Source organism: Sturnus vulgaris, chromosome 1 (assembly GCF_052056855.1).
Source record: "Sturnus vulgaris isolate bStuVul1 chromosome 1, bStuVul1.hap1, whole genome shotgun sequence".
Lineage (NCBI taxonomy): Eukaryota > Metazoa > Chordata > Aves > Passeriformes > Sturnidae > Sturnus > Sturnus vulgaris.
Genome location: NC_142243.1, coordinates 44,774,464 through 44,801,772, shown reverse-complemented (window position 1 = coordinate 44,801,772; position 27,309 = coordinate 44,774,464). Strand labels below are relative to the sequence as shown.

Here is a 27,309-nt window from a genome sequence, read left to right as displayed (position 1 = left end):
TCAGGCAGAAGCTGGGGTGTCTGCAAGGGTTTGCTCAGAGCTGTAATGTATGAGTTATGTCTGCTTCCCTTACACCTGTGGAATTCATTGACCAGTTGTGTTTGTAATCTACCTGATCTATACAGACAGGTAGCTGCACGTGTGCTTGCTTTGATTTTTACCTGTGAAATAGGAAATACCCTGCTGTAAATTCCCTCAATTCCATCATTTCTAAATCCCTCATGGTAGAAGAGAAGAGAGAAAATATTCATGAAGCAGAAAAATATATTATTTCCTCAGCTACAGGTAAAATGATGTATTAGAATGATAACTCAGAGGAAAGAAAAGTCTGCAGAGAGATCACTGCTGCTACGTACGTTTTGACAACCAGTGCAGCTACCCATGTGCCATGGGTCTCACTTCTTATCCCATCTACCACATAAAAATAGCAACAAAAGTGAAAGGCTAGAGCTCTATTTTAAAAAAGATAATAAACTACTAAGAATAAAAAAAAAGCCCAAAACAACCGTGTGTTTCAGTTCAGGCAGTTCTGTCACTAACAACTTCATCTGCTGACAGCCCAATGGTCTGAATCCTGCTGTTGCACCTCATGGCCCCCCAGAACTGCTCTCCCTGCCTGGGGAAATGCCTGTCCCCCTGAAGGGCTGCATCTTTTATCCCTACTTTGGCTGCTGCCCTCTCTGTGGCCCAGCCCAGCCTGGAGGCTCGGGAAGCTTAGAAAGTGATGCAGGACTTGTGTTTAGTCCTCTCCAATGCTGGTGAGAGCCAACAGTCCTTGGAGCTTTTCAGTACTCCAGCAACAAGTGAACCATCCCTAAGGCACAGAGCATTTCTGAAGGTGCCTGAGGACATGAGAGCCCAGTAAAGTCAACTCTGTGCAAGTATTTTTTTTGAGAGCCTGAGGTTATACAGCTTATAAAACGTTGTGGTTGCTGACAGAGAAGTATCAGGCTTGGGATTTAGGGGTTGGAAAGCCAGTGACACTGAGCTGAGAGGCATCTACACATGTACAACAGCACGTGCACAAAAATGTTCAAGGCTGCCTGAAGGACACTGCAAAACCAACTCAAACTGTAACATGAAGAAAATAATGACATCACTGTTATATATGATTTTGCTATTCTGGGAAGGGAACAATACAGAATCCTTCATTTTTGCAGCCCTCCCATGGCATTGGCAATATTACCCTCATTATTTATACCATGAAACTGAGCTGCCAAAAGGTGAAATGATTTCCTAGGTTCATGCCGCAGACATGGCTTGTGCATTCCTTCTCAAAGCATTAGTGTTCTGGCTAGCCGTTTCAGGGATTTCAGCAGGATTCAGGAATCTGTGCATCTGTAAAGAAGTATGTGTTGTAAGGGTGGGAGGCTAAATCCCAGTTCTTATTTAAGCAGGTGAGTTCCTGAGGCACAGATCTTCAGGCTCATGCTGCAGCCCCTGAGCTGGTGGGGCCTGCCAGTCCTCACTGGGGCTCAGATGTCAGAGTACAATGATGCTAAACAAACACTCTGCTGCTTCCTGCTCTTTGGTGCAAATCCCCACAGCAGGGATGGGCCAGCAAGGAAACCTCAGCAGAGTCTGTCCCCTGTGAGGAGAAGTTAAGTATCCCAAGCACGTCTTTCAGTGGGGATGAGGAGCCAAGGGCTCCTGTGCTTGCTTTCTAGCAAGTCACTTCCCCTGCTATAGCTCAAATGCCCACAGGTTTTCATTTGACAGGTGTCTGTTACTAGAAGGTGTAAGAGCAAGCAGCATGTAGGGATCAGAGAGGGACAGAGACATCTTTGCAGTATTGTGATGTGTTTTCCCTTCCAAGGAGTTTTGGGGAGCACGAGCTGTGCCCCAAAGCCCTCCAAAGAAAGCTTTTCCAGCCTCTTTATAACTCCTTGCACAGAGGAGAGATTATATGGAAAGACACAAGAGCTCCTGGCAGAGGAGAGATGTGCTGGTCACTGCACAGCTCTGCAAAGGCTCTGGAAAAACAGCCCGGAGGTCAGCGAGCTGGCACAGGCTCAGGGGCACCCCTCATTAGCAGGACAAGGGAGCTGAGTTAATTGGATTCCTGCAGCTCTGCAGCCTTGAGCACAGGCTCTGGACTGCCTCTCCTCACCTCTTTCCATATCTTCAAGGGTGCATGGCTAACTTCCCTGCCTTCCCTCTGCCTGCTCCTGAAGGTGCCAGCCCGAGCACAGAGCCACCAGCCCACAGCTGTAACCTCCTGTGACAGGGGTCCTCAGTGACTTCCTCCATGGCTTGATCCCTCCTAAGGCAGCTCAGATATTTAAGAACATGGGATTGGCTCTCTACAGCCTTTGAGCATCCCAAGGCAGGAGCACGACAATATATTTTTTTCCTCAATCCGTGCCCACAACAACTATGAGAGCCTCTCTCGGAAAACTTCTTCCCCGTTTGAGGATGTAATGACCCCCAAATATCTGTTCTTCATCCTGCTCTAGGCCGGAGGAGAGGAGCACACGCCATTACGGGCCGCCTGTGCCGGGAGGTGGCGACAGTCCCCTGCGCCCCGCGCATTCCCTCTTCCCCGCACATCCCCTGTTCCCCGCGCGCCCCCTGTTCCCCGCGCATCCCCTGTTCCCCGCGCGTCCCCTGTTCCCCGCACATCCCCTGTTCCCCGCGCGTCCCCTGTTCCCCGCGCATCCCCTGCGCCCCGCATCGCGCACCCAAAGCACAGCCAAGCGTCTCCCGGTCTGCAGCGTGCATCAAAACAGCGAAACGTCGGGATGAAATCCATTTCAGGCACTAAAGCCAGACCACCCCCAAAATACACCATTTAAATGCCTGCCTGCCATTCATTTCAACTCTGAAATACATCCGAGGGTCGCCGGATTTTAAAAGGAGATTCCCAGTGAAGGCCATCCTCGGAAATCTGATCTTGAAAGCAGGACTTAAATACTTGAATTGTGTAAACACTCAGTTGTATTAGAGCTGAGACAGATAACTTTCAGAATAGCATTTGACTATTTAAAAAAATGTAGCTTATGAATACAAGAACCAGAATAGGCAGAGTCACATGAACATATACCATTATGGCACAAATGAAAAGAAGAAAAGTGCTAACACCTCTATTTAATGAATACGTTAGCACTCCTGCTGTCAGGCATCTCATATTATTATTACTATTGTTACTATTATTATTATTTATCTCATATATAGCACTCTGCATGCACAGACCAATTTACCCACTGGCTATGCTTCCCATGCTTGTGTTGTATGGTTTTACACTTCTTATTTTGTATTTAGATGCTTTCTATCCAACTCAGCTGTCTTTCTGGATATTGGCCCAAAATGTAATTCTTGGAAGAATTTATTTGCTCCTCTAGGTCTATTGATAGGCATAGTTCATCAAATCATCAAATACTGCTGCTTCTGACCATGCACTTGCAAAGTCCCAGTTTCTTCTCTCCATCTTACACAGAAATGCATATGCAAATTCTGCTTTGGTTTCTCTTTGATTGTCCATTTTTTAGCCTTAAACTTTGTTCTCAATTGTGGTTTTAACCACGTTGGCAATAGCAGAATTGACGGTCCCAGAAGTGTGAATCTAATAAATATGCTGACCCAATCCAATAATTTGCAGCTGCTGAAAGGATTAGTATGGTCCCCTCTCCAGGTTTGCATTCCTGCAGCCTCATCTTTTCTGGGTCTCATGCTCATGTGACTTTGTGGGGAGCTGATTCAGCTCACTGGGTGGACAGAATGTACCAAAGAGTAAAGTGAATATTTTTTGGCCACTTTAACAATCTGAAAGTGTGTCAGGTGACAAGTCAGATCCAGGCAGAAGGAGAGGGGCAGGATCAGGCTCTCAGAAAGAGCAGGAGAGAGCAGCACTGTCCTTTTTGGCAGGAGTAAATTGTGTATGAGACTGGCTCAGGCAGCTCATCTAGCCTTGTTGTCAGTGCAGCTCATAGCTGTAAATAACAGCATTAATACTCAGTATTGTTGGCTGCTACCCCTTTAAGTTTCCTCGGGCAGCAAAGGCTGGGAAATGTTTGGTTTTGTTTCACTCCAGACAGATCAGAATAATCACACCCCTTGACAGTGAGACCCCAGGGAATATGTTGTCCCACCACGCTGATACAACCCAGCTAGGCACAGGACATCCTGGCAAGCACTCACAAGCTTGCTCATAATTTCTAGTGTTTTTGTAACTGAGTCAAACAGCAAGACCCTGAGCCAGCTCTGGAAACCCAACCTGCCTTGGTCCTGCAGGTGGCTGACGCCAACAGTGTCTGAAGGCCCAGGTTTCCAAATCTTTCTCTTCCCTTGGCAACTGCAGATTGAAATTAAAATGGAGGAAACCAGCACTTTGGTTATCATATTTTTAAATCTGGTAATTCATGCACTGCCTGCAATGATGTATTTTATTGAGCTGGAAAACTGGTGTTTCCTGAGTTATTAGTCATTACAGATGTTATTAATCCTTTGAGTTAGCAGTGGGTTTCAAAATCCAATTTCAGGGCGGCAAATACTAATTCCTAGATAAAAAAGTCACTGTCTTTGATCAAGTTTTTGGTCACTGTCTTAAACACCTTGGCATAAAGCTGCTTCACATTCTAGAGTTCTTCAGGCTAGTGTTACAGCCTCAAATGGAGGGTAACCCCATAAGATTTTTACTAACAATAGAGCAAGTATGCTTTGACTGTAACGTTTTAGCCCTGCAAACACTTTCATCACAGTGAATGCCTATGCATCTCATCCATCCCAAGCTGATCTGCCTCTGTCAGGTCTCCAGCTAGTCCTTGCATCATGGGCTGAAATCTGAATCTTAAGGAAAGAGAAAGCAAAATAAAGTGGCAATTAACTTACAACATGAGGATATAGGGACGCTGATAGCCAGAATGATCCAGGCAATGTCCATCTTGCTGAGACAGATGGTTGCTCTGTGCTGGGGTTTGTCCCCCTCAGTGACATGGGAGATGTTTCCTTGCACACCTGGTTTCCAGGTCCCGGCAGGAACCAGTCTGTTCAGGAAATTCCCGGTGGCGGTGGAGCCAGCTGTGGAGGTGGAGCTGGACAACCTCGTGGCAGGCACTGAGGAGAGAGCACTGCCTGGTGATGTGGCATTGGTCACCGCGCTGTGCTGTGTTGGACTGAGTCCCTCAGGGTCTCCCGCTGCTGGGGACGAGATGCTGACGTCAAAACTGGTCTGAACTGAGTGACCAGCTGCTGCTGTAGCAGATCCAGAGCCAGCAAACAGAGGGACATTTGTACTGAGATTCAGGGTTACCCAAGAGTTGTTTTTGCTCAGCATATCCCACACGCCAAAGCGGGTGGGTTTAAAAGGCACCGACACTGCTTCAGGATCAGTTGATGGTCCAGCAGTTGTGGTGGCAAAATCTGCCCCCGGCACTACTGCCTCGGTCCCATCCCCTCGCTCTGCTTCCCTGCGGCTTCCCGACGTGCGGTGGGGAGAAGGGTCTGAGTGTGTAGTTCTTGCCAGCCCCATTCCATTTGGATCACTGGATGCTGTGGTCTGGGACTGAAACGGGTGGTCTGTGAAAGGGCTCCTCAGGGTAGGGAAGGGAGAGTGCAGGGTCGTATTTAGGTAAGGCTCTGTCGACTCTGAGAAGTTGCCTTTGAAAACCTGGAATATTTTCCCCTTGGGGCGAGACTGTCCTGAGTACAAAGCACTCTGGTTGTACAAATGGTAAGTTTCCTTTTCGCTGATGCGAGGGCCGCTCTCTTGCTCTTGCCTGGCGGAAGGGGCTTCCTCCACCAGGCTGATGGGGTGGGACACGGCTTGAGCAGACGTGGGAAGGGGCTCTGCCGTGTGGTGGTCTTTGTGGTGAGGTGTTGTTCCCATGGCTGTGATAGTTGTAGTGTTCATCGGGAAGCCCTGAGAGGAGGAGACAGGGGGAGACAGTACCTGAGCAGAAAACACCAGCTCTTCTGTCAGTGCCAAGATCAGTAGAACACCTGAGGAAAAAAAACACAGAAAGAGGGTGAGATACTGGGGAAGAACCGGTGGATGGGGACAGCATGCCTTGTGTGTCTGGCAGGAAGGAATACCTTCCATGTTCTGCAGAAGGACAGAAGAGAAACTTTGTGTGCTTCTCTGCGAAAGTAAGGAAGAGAAAGACAAATCTGCAGGAGCTGTGGTGACCCCATGGCCGTGAGAGTGATGAGCAAGATTACAGAGAATTTCTGTGGCAAAGAGAGAGAGGAGCTTGCAGTATCGACTCATGTGAAGCTTTAAAATGCCATGGGCAGGTGATTTCCCTGGAGAAGCTAAAAAGCATCCTACATTTCAGGGGCAGAAACAACAGACGTCCTCATTTTCATCGCGGCCAGAAGGTGTCCAGATGAATGTCCATATCATTATGGGAAACCTTAGTCTGCTCACTCCTTTGGCCGCAAAATCCTAAATTTGGCTGCCTCCAGTCTTGGCTGCCATTAAGCAATCTGTTTTTTGAAAGAGCAGCTGCTTAGGCCTTGCTGAAAAATAGGTCAAGAAGGGATGTCTGATGAGAGGGCTACCTGGGTTATACATGCTGTGCTTTACTTAGCGAATTTGGGAAACCTAGTCATGGCAAATGTCAAAAATTAAGAAGAAAACACATCTATCCCAGCCCATTTTAAAAAACATTGTTATTATTGCGATCTAGCACAACTGCCCTTTGCACCCATAACCTAAGTTTGGTTGTAACCTGTTCTGTACTCACATGTGCTATGAGGTTTTGCCTCCCACCTCCCTCAGCACTGCACATAATTTTACGAGGTGCCAGATTCACACCGCTGGGAACATCAATTCTTTCATTTATTCCAAGTTCAGATAATGGAGGTGGGCAGCTGCAGTAGCATAAGCCTCCCCAGGATGCAGGGCTAAAACGCCTGAGTTAGCGTGACCTGCAGGGACCACATCAATCACATGTCACCATTTCCATATGTTGAAGCTGTCGAGTGTAATGTGGATCTCTGCCCACTAGGAAGCACATGGAATAAATCCATTTTGCACAGTCCACTGAGCATTATCAGATGGCACAATTAGCACTGTGCTAGTGCGAATTTTAACCAGCAACGTCGAGGTGAAAAATGTTGTCACCGTCTTAACAAATCAGGGAGATGAGTTCGTCAAAACTGCAGGACTCCAAACTGGGCGATGATCAACTTCCAGCCAGGACTGTGGGAGTGCCTTCCTACCCCTTGCTCTACCCTTCCTAGCTTTCTCCATGAGTGTTGTTATGCTATTTAGTTCTACACTATTTGGGAATGTCTGTTATGGGACAAAGGAAGACAGGGACTCAGGAAAGTGAGGTAAGGTATCTAATTATGTGTCTGCTGGCCCCGATTCTGTTTTATGTTGGGCAAATGCAAATGTGGTGAAATGTGCTTATTCTAAATCCCGAGTATCGTTCATACTCATTCATGATCACTGCAATACATGAAGCAAAAACTCACCAAAGGAGCAGTATCTGCTCCTCTTACCCAGCTAAATGTTCCACTTTGATGACTACCCATCATTTCTGAACCAGAGAAGCACAGAGCAACCAAAAAATTCAGCTCATCTTGCCCCCAGCAGCCACCTTTTACTTTGAAGAGTATCCAGAAGACGAAAACACTGACTAAATAACATGGTGAGAGCCAGTTACAAGTAATGCACTTTCCACTGCCTGATGCTAAAATTAGCTCTCCTTTTTTTTTATTCTGGAATAAATATCTCTGCCAAATAAACCATCATCTGGGATACTGCTTCCCAGTTCCTAGCTAGCCACGGACAATATGCTCTTAGCAGAATACCTATTCAAATTAAAACCAATGAATTCTGTACACTGAAATGCAACCAGGAGAGCAGATCAGGCTGTAACCATGGAGTATCACTCTTGGAAATAAAAGGCAGGAGTTATCCTCACATTTTTGGCAGTGCTTGTTCTGAGGTCAAGGTCAAAGCAGATATTCTAGTGTCCATATGGCTAATATTTCATGCCAAGACAAGTTGTTGCCACAGAACAAATTCAAAGAGGAAAGGATGACGATTTGTTTTGGATTTGGTGTATGGAGGTAATGTTCCAGGAACTTTGGGCCTGCTGTTCTGAGCACACAAGATAAAGTGCGTTGGCAGATATTACGAGATACTAGATTATAACAGTTGTAATGCCTCTTAGAAGTTTTGGATGTTCTCTGTGTAACTGCCTTCTTTCACACCTCACACGAGCAAAAAAACCCCATCACTATTGGATTAATGTTTTTCTCCAGGATATTCCTGAAGGAATAAGGAAGTTTTCAGCTTTTCTGCTGGTCCTGGGGTTAGAAACCTTGATCTTTTGCTGAAAACCCACCTAATATACATCTCCACTTTTTGAAACACTGGTAAATCTGAGGCCTGCTCCTATAAAGATTTATAGTCTCTCTGGGGCAGTCCGTTGTGGTACAGGTCACTGCACATCAGGCATGGGAAACCAGATGCATTTAGCTCGTACCTTTAGGTGGCTTGTAAACAATGAATAAATATTTATAGGAAATACTACAACAGAAGTAATTTATCTGACAATAAACAATAATTCCCATGATATTTGGCCATCTCACGTTGTGGCAGTCAGGTTTTGCTCATCTGCCACTCTTGCTTTAACAGCCTCTGCAGAGCCACTGTGGCCCTATAAGCTACAGCTTTTTAGGACATTTTTTCTGCTGGCTGGCTGGACCACAGTAATTCCTTCAGTAACCACAAGAGCTAATCTGTGCCCCTAACTACTTGAAAAATATTCAGCTTAGCAGATAATTGTAAAAATAGCCAGTGCTGTATATTTAGAGAGAAACAGCTGATGATAAGGACTTCACAGTGTATTTTGTTGGCCCTTTTAAGTAGAATTAATTTGCTGGAAAGCAAAAGTAAAGCTGGAATTGGTATTTTTAGATGCTCTGCATCATCACCCAAGCATGCTCTGTCTGGATTTGCGGTGACTTGATTGCCCCGAGCTCCCACTTTTTATTTTTCTATCACTGAGGATATGCAAATTCTTACAAAGCCGGGCTCTTACTGAATTCCCTGACACTGGACTGCCCTTATTAGCAACTTCGGCTTAAGCCTAGGAAAATTATATTCTACATTTCTGTACTAAGGCGCAGGAGGCATTTGCCACAGAAATGGATTTATCCAGCACCTGTGACGTTCTTTCATTCTGTTCCCTCTGACTGAGCTTCAGAAATGCACCCGTACTAAATGAAGGATCGTGGTGGGTACGATGCCAGCTGTTCCCTGGTGCCTCAGCTTACCTTCAATTCCACTACCACTGAAAGGAAGCCTTCTGGTTGCTGTCAAGTTCTCCTGGCCAAATTTTGATATCCCAGGTGAAATAACAAATGCTCTTGTTTAGTTCAAAGTGCAGTCCTGCAGTCTTTGCCAAAATCCTTCATTTTTGGCTGCCTAAGACTCTTAGAGGTGATTTTACTTAGAGCATGAGTCCTTCGGAGTAAGGACTGGCAGTCCTAACGATCTGCTAGTGCAATAATACAGACTGATGCAAGCACAATATAGCAAATAATGATATTTTCAAAGGTCAGCTCACACCATTAAACTTTTTCATAAGGGGCCATTTCTAGGGTACAGGGTCAGAACAGGTCAAGCTGGTTTGTCTTTTAAATGCCATGCATCAAATTCACTCTTTTGGAACCTTATTTTATGGCTACATTACAACCATTCAACACTAATAAGAAGGCTGATTGACCTGACATCTCTGTGGTGTGAACTGTGGTCTTGCATAGTGCACAGTGCACCAAGAAGGGTATATTAAGTACAAAAGGAATTAAGTCAAGGATGAAACACAGCAGAGTCACAGCAGAATGTACACAGAGGGTGCTGATGTGCATTTAGCCATTAAAACTCCTTCCTGACAACACGGTGCAATGGTTCAAATCTCAACAAGATCTCTCTGCAGTGCTTCTTCCCATTGAACACTCACATGAGGAGTCCAGAAATGGTGTGTATAGTTGTGTATGTGGAGGAAAAGAAGAAGTTCCTTTACACCAATGTTTTAAAAGACTATGGCTTATGTCTTTAATAAGTCTCAGAAAAGTCTGGGGTTAGGAGTACTTTGCTTTCCTGGACTATGGAATCCTTAAGCTTCTACCACTTGGAAACTTCCTTGTGACCCTTTTATTTGCACAGAAGTGGCAGAACTGTGTCCCTCCTTAACAGAAAAAATAAACAATTCAGGCCTCAGTAGCTTATTTTCTTTGTTGTATCTCTGGATTTTGTGAGGCTCCACCAGGAGCCAGTGCCCTGGCACAGGACAGCATTAATAGGTTTCATCAGGAGTTAACACTGCCTGGTGCTGCACGGGACATTTCATGGGCACTTCGGGAACAGCCTTTTTGCATGACATGGCAGAGCAGGCATGTGGCTGTCGAGTCAGCTCATGCGTTCAGCCTCCCTGGGGCAGCCCTTTTAGACAACACAAACTTATGTAACTCCTGTTCTAAAGCCCGTGGAAAGGTTCCCAATGACTTTAGCGAGCTTTGGATCAAGTCCTAATTGCCAGAGATACAGTGGAAACTTTTGAGCTGCACATTTACATTTTCTACAGCAAATGAACATGCACAACCAGCTCAGTCTGGTGTTTGACCTCTTCTGGCCTCTGCTACCTCCGGACCTTGCAGCAAGACAAACACAGCCAGCCTGAGCAGTACTTGGCAAACACTTTTTCGCTAGGAAGTCAGGAAGAGCTTTTTTGTGCAGAGACCTACTGCTGGACTCATTATTTCAGTCTGCCGTGGGCAAGGAAAGCAACGGGAGCTGTCCTACAAAGGACCCATTATCTACAGACCCAGGGCTTGGGTGTACGTGGCCACAGTGCAGGATGCTGAAGCCTCTCCAGGCTCCTGTCCTGACTTACTAATAGCGAGAAAAGATTGGACAAAACCTCTTCAAAGCAACAACAGTGTTATTGTTGTAACAAAAGCTTTCTTCTTGACACTAATAACTTCTCATGTATCTCTCAACAAAAATAAAATATTACAGGGAGCAAAATGAACCTTTAATAGGTGGAAATTTTGTACAAAGTGTGTATTATCACTTCCGTCATGGTAATGTCTTTGTAGTCTGTCTAAGCAATACGATTCTCACTCACAATAAAGCAGCCTTTGTACAAACAAAGAGTTAAGCAAATTTAATCTCCATGATTGGTTGCAGAACAGAGGGAAGAAAAAGTAGGTTACTCTGCATAGAAAATTTCTCTTCTCTGGAAGTCTATCTGTCATGCCAGAAGTCCCAGATATTAGCTTACAAGTTATTGTCTGTTTTCCCTGGTATTAGATGAGTGATTAACCTGAACTTCAGCACACAAGCATTTGGTAAAATGCAGGGAATGAGGCACACAGAGTAACAGCTCTATTTACAGTAACATTAAACAGCATCTGCAGAAACTCTGGAAATCACATGTACAAACACAAATTAAGCAGATCTTGCTGACACTCCCCGTGCAACAACAGCAACAGCAGTTATGGTTTTCATGTGGCAAGAAGTCATGGTCCTTTAAAGATGCAAAAACATTGCAGACCACTATTACTGCTCTAAAATGCACTTATACCACAGACTTTGAGAGAGTGAGCCTGTGAATCCAAATTAATTTCTGGCCCTCCAGAGAGTTAAACAATGGGTGATACAAAAAGAACAGTGTCGTGTAGTCACAGAGCAAGCAGTTCCCAATTCGTTCTCACACTGCACTGGAGACTCACAGACACTATAGGGATAGGTGCTTTAGAATTATTTACGTCCTCTATTCGGCTAAATGCATACACATATTGGAGCTGTTCAAGCTTGTGAAAAGGCTTACTGACAATCAAGGCAACAGTAATTACTGAGAAGAGGGTAATAAAGAGCCTGACTCTAGCTGCTCGTTCAAGGTAAGCACTTACCTGAAAATATCATTTGGACTTGTCAGCAGACATCCTCACCTGCTCGCATCACAAGGATTTGGAAGCTTCATCCCTCAGTGGAAAAAGGAAAAATACATCTCTCTAACGAGGCAGTTGCACGCAGGAGTTGCTGTTATTGTTGGAACTGGTTTGAAGGAATGAGGACAGAGACAGCCCAGGCAGGCGTGTCTTTCAGGGCTGTGCAGCGAGAGGGCTCACTCATTTATGGAGTACCTTTGCAACTGCAAGGCAGGATTACTTACTGAGCCAGTCCCCCTCTCTGCCAGCAGATCGAAGGGCTGCTTGGTATTCCAGCTTGGTTTCCCATCAAGTCCAGATAGTTTGTCTGACACGAGTCTATTCAGATGCCAGAGGATTGCTGGCAGTTCTTGTTTTCCGGGAACAAAACAGCAACAAGCACCCCAGCTGCATGCCCTTGTGAGGCTGTTCAGTCCCTATTTCAAGGCAGAGTGCCCTCCCTCCAGAGCAGCGCTTAGCTTTTTGTGTGTAGATAGATTTTACAGATCTACCTCCTGCTTCTGCACCTCCACCAGACTTTCCACTTATTCAATTATCTCTAATGATACTAATATTCCTGTCAGAAGAAAACACAGGGAATGAAATAGTGATCACTCTCTCTTCTTCTCCTTCCCTGGCATGAAAATGCACACTCTGTGTTTTATTTCTTCACTTCCCAGTGGTGAATGGCTCACAAAGAAGTCCACAGATTCTGTGATTACTGAAGCCATAATCCTGCCTCCCTTCTTCTCATATTTCTCCTATTTTTTTAGCTTTTCTCTGTCTCTTTGGCACAGCTGTGTGTCTGGAAGAACATGCTGCCTGGAGAGCACAAAACCATGTCCTGGGCAGCAAAATACCAATCCCTCAAAAGGCACAGGAAAATGTTAAGAGAGGAACCAGTTTGAGGTTTCTTGAGAGTTTTTGATTCAGAGCTCCTGTTGCATCCATGGGTGCTGCAACAGCCCAAGCAGTTTGTTACATGGTTCCTCACAAAATTAATTCCTAATATTATTCTAGAGAGAAAAGCTAATTCTTTCTTCTCTCTTACCACACCAGGTGAGAACATCCTAATATTTTTTCAGGCCTTGGAAATAAGCGTGTTGCCACCAGACTTATTTTCTGACACTGTGGCCAAATCTGTAAGAAATGATGTTGTGACAACAGGTTTGAGATCTGGCAGCACTAGCAGCTATGGGGACTCTGACAGTGATGCCAATGCTGATTTTTGGGGACAAAAGTTCCTATCAGGAGAGTAGGCAGATGCATGTATCACAAGTATATTTCACCCACATTTACACAAAGTCTGTCTTCACAGGCATGATAATTTCATGAAGGATGTGGAAAAACAGAGTACGAATAATAATCTTAGGTCTGCTTTGCATTTCTGTCCTTTTGTGATGATGCTCCTTTTGTCCCAGCCATTTGCAGTTCACTTTTTGCCCTTACTGTTTCTAGGTTTTTCTAAATATTTAGTGCATTATGTAAAAAAAAAAGTTCTTAAAAATATCAGCTTGTTTAGCAGTTTCTAGAACTTGGGGCTGATTAAGAGCTTGCTGCTGAAACAATGATTTAGCATGAAGCTGCAGCTGGCGTAACAAGAGAACCATGCCACGTATTTTAACCTTTACTGGGGGATTTGCCACATCTGTAAGTAGTAATTCACCACAGATTTCTTCCCTGCATGCTGTCATGGATGGAAACATATGGTCCAAAACTGCAAAGACTGTCATTTGGAATTTCAGATGAAAACTCTTCATAAGGACAGAGTCTCTGTGCATTGCCTTGTCCAAAAACACATGGAACAAACCAAAAATAATTTTAAAAGCACATGAGCGTTCCTTGGTCTGACAGCTCCCCCCTCACACAAAGCTTGTCCAGCTCCAGCTTTGCAAATGCACATCCCTTCCTTTCCAGCCTTGACTTGGCAGCAGATTTTGTTGGCAGGATGCTGTTGCCAAGGGAGACAGAAAGGATGTGCAGCTGGCTTTTCTTTCACCTGCACTTAGTGCTGCTGATCCTATTTATGTTACTGCAGAACCTTTGGCTTCTGAGAGACCTACCATCAATGTCACTGGACCTTCTGAAGAGTTTTGACAATGACACAAATAGCTGTGGCCTCTGATGAACAGCTTAAAATAGGACCTTGCCAAAGAGAGGACGTAGTTGGTGTCACATGCTAACTCAAGCCAGGGTGTCCATTGCCCAAGCGCTGATAAGAAAGGGGAAAGGAGGATTCAAAGCCATCCTAAAAAGATTTCTGAAAGCTCCCCAGACAACGAGTAACTTCACATATATAAAAGTTACATGCTTGGTCCAAGGTAGCTGTGGCTCTGGCAGGCAATTCATTCCATCCTGAGGCTGACTAGTACCTCAGAGAGGCACCTCTCCTGCATTAGCAAAAGAAGTTACATTGAGGATGATGAGTTTTAACTTGATGTCCATCCTTCAGGTGATGAAACTCACCTTCAGGTGAAGGGATTCCACCTCATATTCCTCTACCTATTCAGACTGCATCATCACAAAGCAAACCATAAAGGGATAAAAAAAAGTGATATTTGAAAAGGTGAAATGAAGTCCCTGTATTGTGATTCCTTCCAAGAGATGAAATCCCACTGCTTTGGACATTCAGAATCAGTTTTCATCAAATACCAAATGAACAACAAGCTCTGTAGAGCAACACTACATTGGCATAAAGAGTGGACTAGAACAGGGCCTGACAGCTTTTCCATGGTGATGCATTAGAAAGCATTTTTCTTTCACGTGTTAGAAGGTAAGTGGGAAAACACTAATTCAGCTGAAACTGGTGCTGCTGCCTCTCAAAGAAACAGCAGACTACGGATCAGCTGCTCCTGGCCCCTGCAAGACAAGATGTCTGGTGACTGCTGAACTAGAAAGTAGTGGATAGCATGGGGAAGTAGGAGCCACTTCTTCATGCATAAAACTTTTTCCAAAAACACACAGCTCTTGGGCCTGCTGCACTCCTTTCAAAATCCTTCCACTTGCTATTGGAGGCAACCAGATCCAAGGCATTTGATTCCAGCACCAGATGACATGTCTTTTCCAAACCTAATCTCTTCAGGACTGAGCCTCCAGATTTAAGCAATTCACACTGACTTGTCTATCAATCAAGGATGCTTATTCTGGACTCACGATACTCTCTCATTACAGCACAGTCATTTCAACTTGTCCTTTCTAAGGAAACATTTAAAGGAACAGACCCTGTCTATCTATCCTCTATCCACTCTATGTTTATCTTTCCCACTAACTCCTGATCCATGGCTGATTTCAAATATTGTAACACACTGTATGACAACTGGTGAGGCAGAGCAGAGCATCCCACTTGCAGATCTCTCTGCTTTGACAGTGCAGAACTTCCTTCTCCTTTACTTGCAAAAGCTTTGCTTAAATTCTCCAACTGCAGGTACAGAAACACTGATTTTGTAGCCAGGAGCGATGCTGTAGTTATGCACAGGCTGACTAACTTCTATAAGCCCTGAAGGTGTTTCTGTCATTTCATCTGTTCACTGAAAGTAATTTGAATGATTTATTACTTATGCCTCCTTCAAACACATTATTGCTTCCAAGTGCCTGGTTATCCTTGTGCTTGATCTCCAATGAGAGCTGGTAATGAGAAGCTTGCACTGATTTGTTATATGAGCAGGTAAGATACAATTAGAAAGTAATTACTATATTTACCTGAAGGAAACCTTTAGTCTGATTTTTTTGATCATTTTCAGTTGAAGGAAAAGGGACACTGCCTCAGAGTGAGTAAATGGGCAGGGGGCAGGTTGTGCAAATTATTTACAGTCACAGTTTATCATTTGGGCAAGTGAGAAGCAAACCAGGTCAGGATCAAGGGGGCCAGCATTTCTGGTATGGGGGACTGGGGACCGGTTTGGGGATACAAAGGATCAGAGGCAAATGGAAATTATTCCCAAGATGGACTTGGGATATAATAGAGAGATGAAGTACCATGTCCAGATCTTCTCCTGTGAGAACAGCACAAAAATGTAAGGTTGCACATAAATCAGACAGAAAGGCTGTAATGGCTGTTTTTGTTATCTGATTTTATTATCTGCTGGATTATACAAGCTAGCAAGGCCTCTGCAGAGGATGCAAGATTACTAGGGAAGGAAGTGAGCTCTTACTTTTCTTTTCTATTCATCCTTCCTATAGACGGCTTTCCTTTGGCTTCTGGGACAAAAATTTGTATTGCCTCTTCCCAGTCTTGAATTGAACCTGGCTTCAGTTAAAGCTGATTTCAGAATAATCTGGATGTTCATCATGCTCCATCCACACTGAGCCACATGGATGCTCTGGGAGCTACTCTCCACGGAGCTCTGCTTATGTCCAGAGGGGGTCAGCAAAGCCCCTGCACAGCAAAAAAAACCAGAGGTGCATGCCTGGAACTCCAGAATGTCAGAGGTGTATGTTACATTAGGACATAAAAAGATAAAAGGCGAGGATCGAATTCCCTTCTTGAAAATATCAGCTGCTGGCTGCAGAAATGAAGAATGGGGGTTTTGCTCCATTAGGGGAATTGCAAGATTGCACAGGTATTGAGATATGGATTTTTTGCCATGCTTTGGAGCTGGGTATTGGTCTGGAAGGAATGATGGTTCAAGCTGGTGTAGTAAATCATATGTACTTATAAGTAAGGTCACAGCAGGAGCTGGATATAATTTCTGCTAATGAGAGCAGGACTCCACTGCTTGTATTTCACTCAGTGTTACTGCTTCTGAATTTGATTAAAGAGGTGGAGATACGCAATATCATACACATGGAACAGAGGGGTGAGATGACACGGTGACACAGAGTATTTGATTAGTCAGAGGATGAGTAATTTAAATGGAAATACATGTGAAGTTAGGAAGAGGATCTCACTTTATAAAAATCTGCTCTATCAACTCTACAGTTCATTCACTTCTGCAATTTGTATTTGCAATTCACCAAAAATGCAGTTACACAACAAAGTAAAATGTTTCACCTTTCTGTGTGGATGGCCTCTTTTTACATCCCCATTTGCATTAAAAAGAAATAAAAGATCCACTACCACTTATATGTGTGCTGCTTTGGATCGCAGTTTTGAATATGTGTTGGTTTTGTCTTTTCACAGGAATATATTGCATGTCTGAAGCACCATTTACATTCAATGATTTAAGTGTTCATAGTGGATTAAAGTGATCCTGCCTTACACATGATGGGCTGGCACTTGACACCATCAACATAGAATAACTGTTTGGAATTATAGCCATAGTCATGTGCAGGCCCCCTACTGCAGCATTATTCACACAGTACTTTACAGGTAAGTACTTCATTTGTATCTCCTTTCTGGTTAAACCTGCCTCTGTTTAAACTCAGAAAAGAATTTACTTTATCCACTTCTGAAATGCCATCACCTCCACACTTAATTTTATTTTGGAAGGAAATTGGACTGACAACCCTAACAACTTCTGATTATTCACAGAACAGCCCTTGTGAAGAGATTAAGTGTACCAGCTTTTCCATGTTGCCCTGTCAGCACACAGCCCTTCGGGGATCTTCTCTTGATATGAAAGTTAGCTCAGCCTCAATGCTCATTCATCCTTGACTTCTGCTTCGTTAATACTGGTTATGTTGTTGGTGATATGACGTGGACATCTTATCTCTCTCCTTCCCCCTCCAGAAACTACACTGGGAGCCTCATTTCATTTCAGTCAGGCTATAACATAGTTCCCAAAGCACAGTGCTTATTTTTCAGCTACTGCTGATGCGAGCTGGTATCAGAAGGCAAAATAGATGGTGGCTGCTCTATCTCTCCCCTGCACCATCTCCCCTCCAAGAGCAGGGTGTCTGTGCAAAGCTGTGCAGCAACCTTGGGTGGCTACCGAGAGCACCATGTGCTCAGACACCTCTGCCTTTACAGCACATGGGTGTCCCATGCTGAGAAAGCACTGCAAGAGCCAAGTCCTGAGGTGCTCGTCCTAATGCTTTGCAGGGGAGATGTGCCTCTGCCCTGTCACCCAGCCGTTCTGCTCTTGAAGTCCATTGATTTTTTTTTTTCCTGGTGGAAATGCAGAAAGGCCAGCCAGGGACATTCAGTTTCTGGTAGTGTCAGTGCCCACCTCAGTGGTAGCACCTGGCTTCAACGCACTGCCCTTAGTATGTGTGACTGCTTGGGCTTCAGACAGGGCTTGAGATTTGCTGGTGCATCAGCAACAAATTCCAACACAGCTGTGAGTTGTTTCCTTAGAAACAGTGCAAGTGCAAACATACCCAGAGGTGCGTTTGGAAAGACAAATTCATCTCTGAAATAGATAATAACATGTTTTTAGTGCCTACACTGCTCTTTTCCAGGCTTTCCTTGGTCTGGACTTAATTTATTAATATGCAAAACATAATCTTGAAACCAGGGTGCAGTGAAGATGTTGACAAACAAAGAACTTTCTGTTCAACCACTTTGAATCAACTACAATTAAACATCACTCTGAGTCCTCACCAGACATGCTGGAAGAGCTGTGTCGCAGTCAGATGTTACATACCCATGAAATGCAACGATAATACTGACATAAGTGCCTTGTCACACTTTTGCCTTATTACATTTTCTCTCTCTCTTTTTAAGCATTCTCAGCTGTCATTGTACCCGAACAGCAAAATCACTCCCACAGTAAAGTGCAGTATCAGGACATAATTCTGTTTGGAGACAGAGCACTAAGTGTGTCACATCAGCGTTAAAGCTGCAGGAGAACATTAGTCCTTGCATTAGCATTAACTACCTTGGCTAAGAGAATATATTAGCAATAGCCTTAGCAAAGGTCAGGACACCAAGAGGAAGGAATATGAATATCAAGAAGCATTATACAAAGGACATAATTTTAAGTGCAGAGTTTCAGCCCTATTCAGTGGGAGTTCAAAGGACTGGATGGAAATAAATAACAGAAGGCTTGCTTGAGGTACCAATTCCAGGACCATAGAGAGCAGTGTCAGGAAAAGTCCCCTGGGACTGATGGTGACTTCTGCTGCAGCAGCGTAAAAGCAGGACTACTCTTGTGCAATTAGGAAGATTATTCAACATACAAATGACTCTCTGAGGAGAACAGAGGAAACACTACATGGACCTAAAGAAGTAAAACACAGTTGGGAGTTGAAGACGACCAAATTAGGAGTAAGAAAAAATATGGAGATAAAGGGAGATTAAAAATTCAAAGAAGTAGCCAAAGGAGTGGGAAGGCTCATCTTTTGTTCTCTTCAAACCTGGGTGCTGGGTGGACCATTTGAAGCCACCGTGATAGCTTAGCACAACCTTGGTTGGGTGCTTGGGCGCTTAATTTCCCTCTTTACCTTGTTTGTTGGAAATCAGTGTTTCGGTCAAATAGGACATTTAAATAAAACTCAAGTACCTGCATACCAAAGACGTGTAAAACAGCTGCTGAGTCAAAGATTACTCACAAACAGTAACTTACATATGTGTAAGTTATTTTAGCTACTGTGTATATAGTGGCTAAAAAAAAGGGATGTGGCGTGAACCAAGGTCAGTGGATGAAATCCCTAAGATAAGAAGTCTGCCTAAGGCTGTATCTTCATGCAATCAGAATCTGACTTCTTGTTTTGAGCACTGCCTCAGAAAGGCACTGGAGCAAGAGCTGCTTCCATCTGATGCTGGTGGCATCACCCACATGCCAGAAGTGTCATGCATGTCCACACTTTACTGAACTGGGACTGTGGTGGGAGCAGGCAGATAAAGCAGGGGGAGCAGCAAAATTGACATGTACCTCTGCTCTTGCAGGCCTAAACCATAGAAGAGCTTTGGGGGAAATGTACAGAATACAGCTCTTTATGGAAATACATTACTCTACCATTCCTCTGTGCTTCTTTATTGTATATTTATTCCAAAGTATCCCTGCTGGGAGCTGGTCCTGCATGCTCACTCATTGTCAATTACATTGGCAGAAACATAGAAGCACCTTCAGCAACTTTTCTATTGCATTACAACTGTTTCCTGAAAATGACCTTGGGCCCAAGATATTTATCAGACATGTAATAAAACAAAAAGAGGAAAAAATGACACAGCAACAGTTCGCAAAGATTTGTTTGTGAAGGTGGTGTGACCTGAACTTGCAAATTACAGGCAAGCACTTTGTACTTGCTATAGTAAAATAAGGCATCTTCCTACTCAGAGCTCCATGTCAACTTCTGCCTCTGTCTATATTAATGCTTCCAATTAGTCCTGTTTTATTGTGCATCCATCACAGAACATTAACTGTTTGGGCTTTGAACACTACAAATCCATATACTGGTAATTATGAAAAAATACATTTTGTAAGACGCAAATGTTCCATATTTATCAGCAGCGCCTTGGGCGCTTTACAGGCTTTTTTTTTCTGACATATTTTTAATTTCTACAGTCAGATTAATCTTTGGGTTTAGTTACTAATTGAAGCTCAAAGGCTGTGTAACTCTTTGCACTGGGTTCAAGCTTGGCTAACTTCATTTCTTCAGCATATCCCTTGAAAAATCATCAAGCTACCATGCACGTGTCCAAGGCATTAACTGATCTCTCAAGCTACGTGGCACATACCATGCAGGAGGAAAAAAATATCCAGACTTATTCCCTGAAATTACATCATATTACCTAACTTATCCAGTGCTGTTTCCAAACTTTCCCTCTTTTCCTATGTGAAATCTTTGGCACAAGTTAAAAATGTATGTGGAATAGTTTAGAAAGGACTGAAAGGAGGGTAGAAGGGAAGAATGTACCTAGGGTACAGACCAAAATTATGGTTCCCTAATAAATCTGTGGTTTTAAGAGACATATAACTGTCACAATAATTATTTAACATGGCTAAAACATTTCAGGTTTGGAGTCAGTCCAGAGGGGATCTTTCCAGAGGAGAGGAGAGAAGGAGCAATGCAAGGCCCAATCCTGAACTGAAACAGAGGCAGTGCTGTCTCTGCTCACTCAGTGGGGTCTTGGGAGCACCTGGACACAAACACCCTTTCACCTCTGGAGCAGCTGCTCTTGGCAGAACATGATTAAAAGGGAATATGATGACAATTCCTAAAAGCTAGTTTAAAAATGATCCCTGAAAACAAAAGAGAGATTTATATTTCATATGGAGTAACTGGAAAGCAAAACATCTGACACCAAGCTTTAATCCAAGCATGAGATTTTAGCTGATTCTTTACTGCCCAGTCACCTATATAGAATCTCTGGAGGCACAGGAAGAGCACAGCCTCCCTCAGCAAAACCCTTCTGATATAAGAGGACTGTCTGTGTAGCACAGAATTATCTAAACAGCTCTGTCTTGCTGCCTATGATGGACCTTGATGTGAGTGTAGGACAGGGATGGGGAGGAAGGGGAGATGATGCAGCTGCCACATGGTTGCTGGAACGGCAGTGAAAGAGGAGATGCGCCCAAGGGCAGGCTGTCACTTTGCAGAGAGCTCCTGTGCCTCACTGCTGCTTGAAAGGGAAACATTTTAAATCTTGCTCCCTCTGTGGCTCCCAAACAACTGTCTGGTGAGAAAGGGAGGGCATCACAGCACTGGTGCCAGTTGCACATTGCATCAGGGCTTTCCTGCTTGCTGCCATGCAGCCCATATGGGACAAAGTCACAGGGAAAGCCTAGCAGGGATGAAACCAGCAGGTTGCAGCAGAAATTATTCTTTAAAATCCTTTAAGTTTTAATGAAGATTCAAATCTCTTTCTACAGCAGGCTAAAACTTTTCCTGGGTGATTCCATGAAGGCTATTTAATTCTAGAGAGTGTTAATTATTCCCAAGAAGTGGAGGTAAAGAGCCAGTGGAACACAACTCTCCAGCCTCATGGATGGATGAATGGATGGATGGAAGCGGTTCATTTGGCAGTCCAAGCAGGGCCTGTGGGATGAGCAGGTCCCACCTAATCCTTCATTTTCAGTTCCTGGCACAGGCAACACACTCATTCTCAACTGTTTTGAAGGATCTGCAAAGCAACAGACTCGACCCTGAGCTCGTGTGAGTCATCTGGCCCTACTGAAACCCAAAGAGCACTGCCAAGCTGGAGCCACCCAGGGGCTGTAGCTGGACAGCTGCAAGGCCAGGAGCACTCACTCCATCATCACCACACCCTGAGAGCCAGCAGGGCAGACCGACCCCTCAGAGCTCCAGCCTTGTCTTGGTGGCACAGTCCATTAACAGGATTGTGTCAGTGCATGTTTCTCCCTACACTTCCCTCCTGAGCTGGCTGCAAAGTGGAAGAAAGGAAAGGTAGGACACAAGTGGATGGCCGAAAGGGAATAATATTTTTAGATGGTAAGACAAAATAACCAACTGAAATCTCTGTTAAAAAAACCAAACTCACCCATTCATTCATTTGTTCACAGGCATGAATATGATCAAGCTCACCCTGCACAGACTCAGAGTTGCTGGTGGCAGCTCTGCAACCCCATTCACATGGGATGCATTTACATGTTTTTTTGTGATGTGTGTTTGATTGTGCTGAAAAGCTTTCTCTGCCTCCCCTGTGCACCCACAGGCACAGATATGTTATAGCAGCAGTTGTGAGGGAATAAGTCTGGGCATACAAGTGTTAGATATAATTAACACACACATTTATATTTCATGTTTATATTTTGTTCATGTTTTTATCAATAAACAAATGGGAAATAAATGCAATCTATTGTAGTTTAGGTCTTACCTCCTTTTCCAGTGTACATGCCAAGGTCTTTCATTTGTTGGAAGTTAGAAAAGGCTACTGACACAGGCTGCCCAAGGAAGACAGTACTGTGAATCAGATGGAGCATTCTGAGGTGGGTCTGAAGCACACACACAGCATCATCCCCATTAGGAGAGGAGAGAAAAATACAGATATTTGAGTGTCCTTGTCAGTCTCTATTATACAGTCCCTCAGCAAAATTACTCATTTGGGGGCATTATCTGTACATATGGCATGCAGCTTATGAATATAAAATCAATTTTAAAAGATGCCTCCTAATGCAAATACAGAACCACATTTGCTTAATCCCAAATACATGTCATGACAACTGACACTCAGCTGAGGTGTAAGAATGGAGTGCTCTGCCTCCAAACCACAAGAGGCAGAATCCTTTTGAACTGGGTGGAACAGAGCCCTAGCTGACAAATTGACTTCAGCTAGACCTGGAGGGCTTTGCTGAGGGACATCTCTGTCAGACTAAGCAGAGAATTTTGTCATGAGATGTCAGGGGATGGCTGGGTCGTTTGTGGAGGTGTCTTCTGATGGTTTAGGAGTGGGAAGACTTGATTTCATAACAACTGTTCATTTGCAGTTTTCCTGATACAGCACGTGACAATTCAATAAAGGCAGGAGCTGGAAAAATCCACCTTCTGTAAATACGTTATGGGTTTAAGGGGCTTTAATATGTCTGCTCCCTTTAATGATTTGGAGCCAAAGGTGGTTTTTCTTAGGTCAAGAAGCTTATTTGAAGATGAAGGGGCAGATCTCATGGAATTTTATGTGGGATTTCATGCAAGTGCTCAGCTTGACAGAAACAACAGAATTCACCCAATGAAAAACCCAAGTCAAAGACTGATTCAAACTTAATGGTTTATGTGACCGACCCCTCAATATTTTGATGAGATGCTATCTATACCTGTGTTCTGGGTTTCTAAAAATTGAAAGTTTCCCTCTCTCTACTGCCACCAGCATGTCAAGTCAAAGCCCCAAAATGACACTTGAATTCCAGAATTAACTCTTTACTACTCCCTGGAATGGGTAAGATACTAGGAAAACCTCTACAGACAGCAGCCTTAGAGAATTGCTCTAAGGAAGGAAAGGAAGAAGGAAGAACAAAGAAGATACCCCACGACAGGGAGTAGGGAAAAAGACAGAGGAAGGTAAAAAGGAAAAAGAATAAATTAAGAATGGAAGATGGCATGTTTTCTTACCGAGCAATACTGGATGTAAGAACTATGTTCAGAATAAATAATGTTATCTGAAAAACCTAATTGCTTGTACATGGCAAAATCCTCTTTCTGATCATTGCACCAACCTCCCATTGACATGGCTGAGATACTTACTCCTTGCTGAATGAACATTATTTATACTTTGGCCCAGAGTTTGGCATCAGAGCTGGAACTGGGCCTTTCATGCAGAATAAATCTGACATTCTTCCCTTCAACCTCTGTTTAACATTCTAGGAAAAATTAAATTTTTCATCAATATGTACAAATTGCACCAGGATGAGCTCTGCCCTCAGACTGGCATTTCAGGAGGGCTGTGCTGCAGTATTTCAAAGCAAAATTTGGCCTTCACTTCTAATTGCTCCCAACTCTAGAAATATTGAATTGATTTTCTTCAGACATGAACTGTTTTCTCCTTCATCACTGAGGTCTATAAAACAAGCTGGGTTCAAATTTCCTAGTGTCAGCTCTTCCTGAGTTATGAGGTCAGAGAAGCTGCAGCCGGAACAAATAGGAATAGCTGGTTTCTCTTCATGCCCACATATCATAAAAACAGCCAGGCTGCTTTTGCTGAGAGTTCTCAAAATATTCACCTTTAGACTGAGCCAAGCCTGAAAGGTACACTGCTACCCCTCAAGGAATGTTCTTGAGAAAATTAGGAACAAGTGAAAACTGGGAAAGAGCCTGGAAAGAGAAACAGATCTGAAGCAGGAACAGTGGTTTTGTTCCCACAGAAGTAATTAACAATTCCCACACCTCAATCATAAATTAGCTTTGGAAGAGCCTACATGCTCCTGAGTGGGACTGTGGCTTTCTTCTTTCCTAGAAGAGCCATTTTTGCTCATAGCATCAGATAATCATAGGCTGTTTAGGGAAATTTTAATCTCTTCCTTATGTCTCACGGACAGGAACCCTGCCACGATAACTATCGGGAACATGTGTAAGACTTTCCCTAGATCCTTGCTCACTGCCTGCTTTGACAACCCCACCTTTCAAGCTGAACCTTGAAGCCCAGACTGCAGCCAGAAAGCCAGAACCATGCTCACAAAGCCTGTCCAAGGGTTTTATCATCATCTGATATATTTACGCCTTCCACATTGAGACACGTTGGTCGGATGAGGAGCCTGCTCCATGTTAGGCATTGTAGGGACATTGCAGTTATCTGGTCCTACACACGAGGAACACTTCTACCTATGGTTACCTTCTGCAGCTTTGATAGGATCAAATGACATTTTTAAAAGTCTGAGCCACGGGAAATAAACCCCACAGCTCCAAATGCTCATATCGGAAAGTACAAGGAGGAATTTGAGTCGGGTGCTTACAAACCAACTGGTTTTGTTGCATTTGAGATACACAGACAAATACAAAAAGAAACCCCCAAAACCCACTGGTTTACCTTTAGATACTTTTTAGCTAAAAATTTTATTTGCAATTAAAAACCTTCTGACCAGCCTAACTGCGTGCACATCCTTAGCCAAAGGCAATGGTTATGAAACACCATGTAACTACCCTGTTTCACATGTCATTCCCTGGGACAGGGAATATCTAGTACAGCATGAAGATGCTGAGGGTATCACGCAGGGCCACCATGTGAAAACATGTTATTACTCAGTTGTCACGCTGTCAAAAGCTGCAACCACTCACTGCTCTAGTGAGCCATGAATGACTTGTTTTGCTCCTTCTCAAGCTCTCCTGGCAAATATAAAAATACTGAGACACAAATGCCCATATCTTGATTACCAGAAGGAGGCGTCACTGAGACGCTGAAATACATTTTTTAGGGTGATGAAGGGCAAGTGCTGTGGGCAAAAGACACCTATTTCTCAAGGACCCAGGTACCTGCTCTGGCATTTTTGCTTCATGCTTCTAAGACAAAAAGCCTGCATAGTCCACCTGTGCCACCAGGCTTCCCGTCAGGTTCAATCTCACCCGGTGCTCTGAAAACAATCAGGACAAAACAAGACACGAGACTCTGCCCATCCATGAGGCACCTGCAATGCACTGAAATCACAGGGGTTACAGAAACAGAGCTGAGGGCAAATCTGGGCCCATTATCTTCTGGCTGTTTTGAGAAACCAAGTGTAACAGTGCAGCCGTTCCTCTTTAGATACAGGTTACAGTGTTTGCATGTTAATGGAGATTTGCTCCCCAAGGTGCATCACACAGCTCCCATTAAGCTAAAGTGGGTGACATGGGAATGCTGAAAAGTGGAGAGGCAAATTAATAGGTTTGACACCCCGACTTTCACTGAGCATACAGCATTCTTATTTAAAAATAGGATAGTGGTAGTTATAATCCATCTGCAACTCAGCATTCAGGAAAACCATAGAATTTGATCAGAAAAACATTTCAGACCCTGAACATAATAGTATACTGCAATAGTAGCAATGATTGTGTTGTACTGCATGTGAAACAAGTTACATTGGTGGCCAGGTGACCTGGTGTTTCTCCCTGCCTTTCCAAAGGGCAGGTGATTTAGCACAGGCTCAGCTGCCTGGGATGTACATGTGGAGTAGCTGTGCTCTGGCCAGAACTAACCTTGGAGTGTGCTGTCCACACTGCAAAATAAGAGTATGGGGCTGATGTCTGCACTATAGGGACTACTGATGCATCATTCAGGGTTAATTAATTTTATGGATCCACTTCCTGAACATGTAGTTAATGAGTCCAGAAATTATAAGCACCAAGCCTCAAGCATGCCCTCTTGCATCAATAGACAGACAACTGTGAAGAGCCAGGCTTGGACAGGTGGATGTTTCTGCTTTACTTCAAAAGGAACCTAAAGGCTGCATGCAAAGAACATCAGGGAACACATGGAAAATCTTGACATTAGTCATGCTGCCCTGCCCATCTCTGCCTTTCCAAGAGTTGCCAAAGGAATTCTCTTATGAAGCTGCAGAAGGAGTGTCCACAGCTCCTGGGAGTGCAAGGACAGAGCCTGTTGTGTCCCCACGGTGGCCTGTCCTTTTCCCACTCAAAGTGGGGCAGGACACAGCTGATCCAGCCTGCTTATGCCTCGCTCTGACCCTGCCATCAGTGGAGCAGGGACTTGAAAAAAAGGTCTTATTATGGGGTGTTGCAACCAGATGACTTTGTAAGAATATAGTAACAGATCTATTTGTCTGTCTAGCTAGCTAGCTAGCTAGCTATCCATAATATATACTTTTTTATGTCTTTCTAGATATAAAAATAAGTATAATATATATACACCTCTATAAGGTATTATGTTGTTACAGTAGTTCAAAACATTTGATGCCAAATTTCACTGTTGCTTTGCACAGCCAGACATCCTCCAGTTGATCCAAAAGATTTTGATTAAATTATTTTGTGGAGAGAGAAGTTTGTATGCAGCATTTTTCTGGAGTTCTTTTCACACACAGGCACAACAGCAGCCAAGGAGGGCGTCACAGTGGCATGGCAAACCAACCTGTCTCAGGCCTCTGTTCCATTTCTGTCCTCTAAAGGGTTGGAGCCTCTGCTGACAAGCTTGCTCCTGAGTGATAGCTGGGATGGAAA

The 27,309-nt window shown here is 43.9% G+C and overlaps 1 protein-coding gene across 2 annotated transcripts in view; it reads right to left on the bottom strand.

The window, feature by feature from the left end:
• The window catches only part of TMEM108 (transmembrane protein 108), a 169,624-nt gene that overhangs the window by 3,046 nt on the left and 139,269 nt on the right, over nt 1-27,309 (bottom strand). The window contains exons 1-2 of one of the 2 annotated variants that reach the window (XM_014878411.2): nt 11,872-12,219; nt 4,828-5,937 (exon numbers count right to left, since the gene is read on the bottom strand). In XM_014878411.2, coding sequence (XP_014733897.1) covers nt 4,828-5,937; nt 11,872-11,884 — 1,123 coding nt within the window. In that variant the 5' untranslated portion in view covers nt 11,885-12,219. Of the gene's footprint in view, nt 1-4,827; nt 5,938-11,871; nt 12,220-27,309 lie in introns of those variants that run through there. The other variant, XM_014878410.2, reaches the window with a different exon arrangement.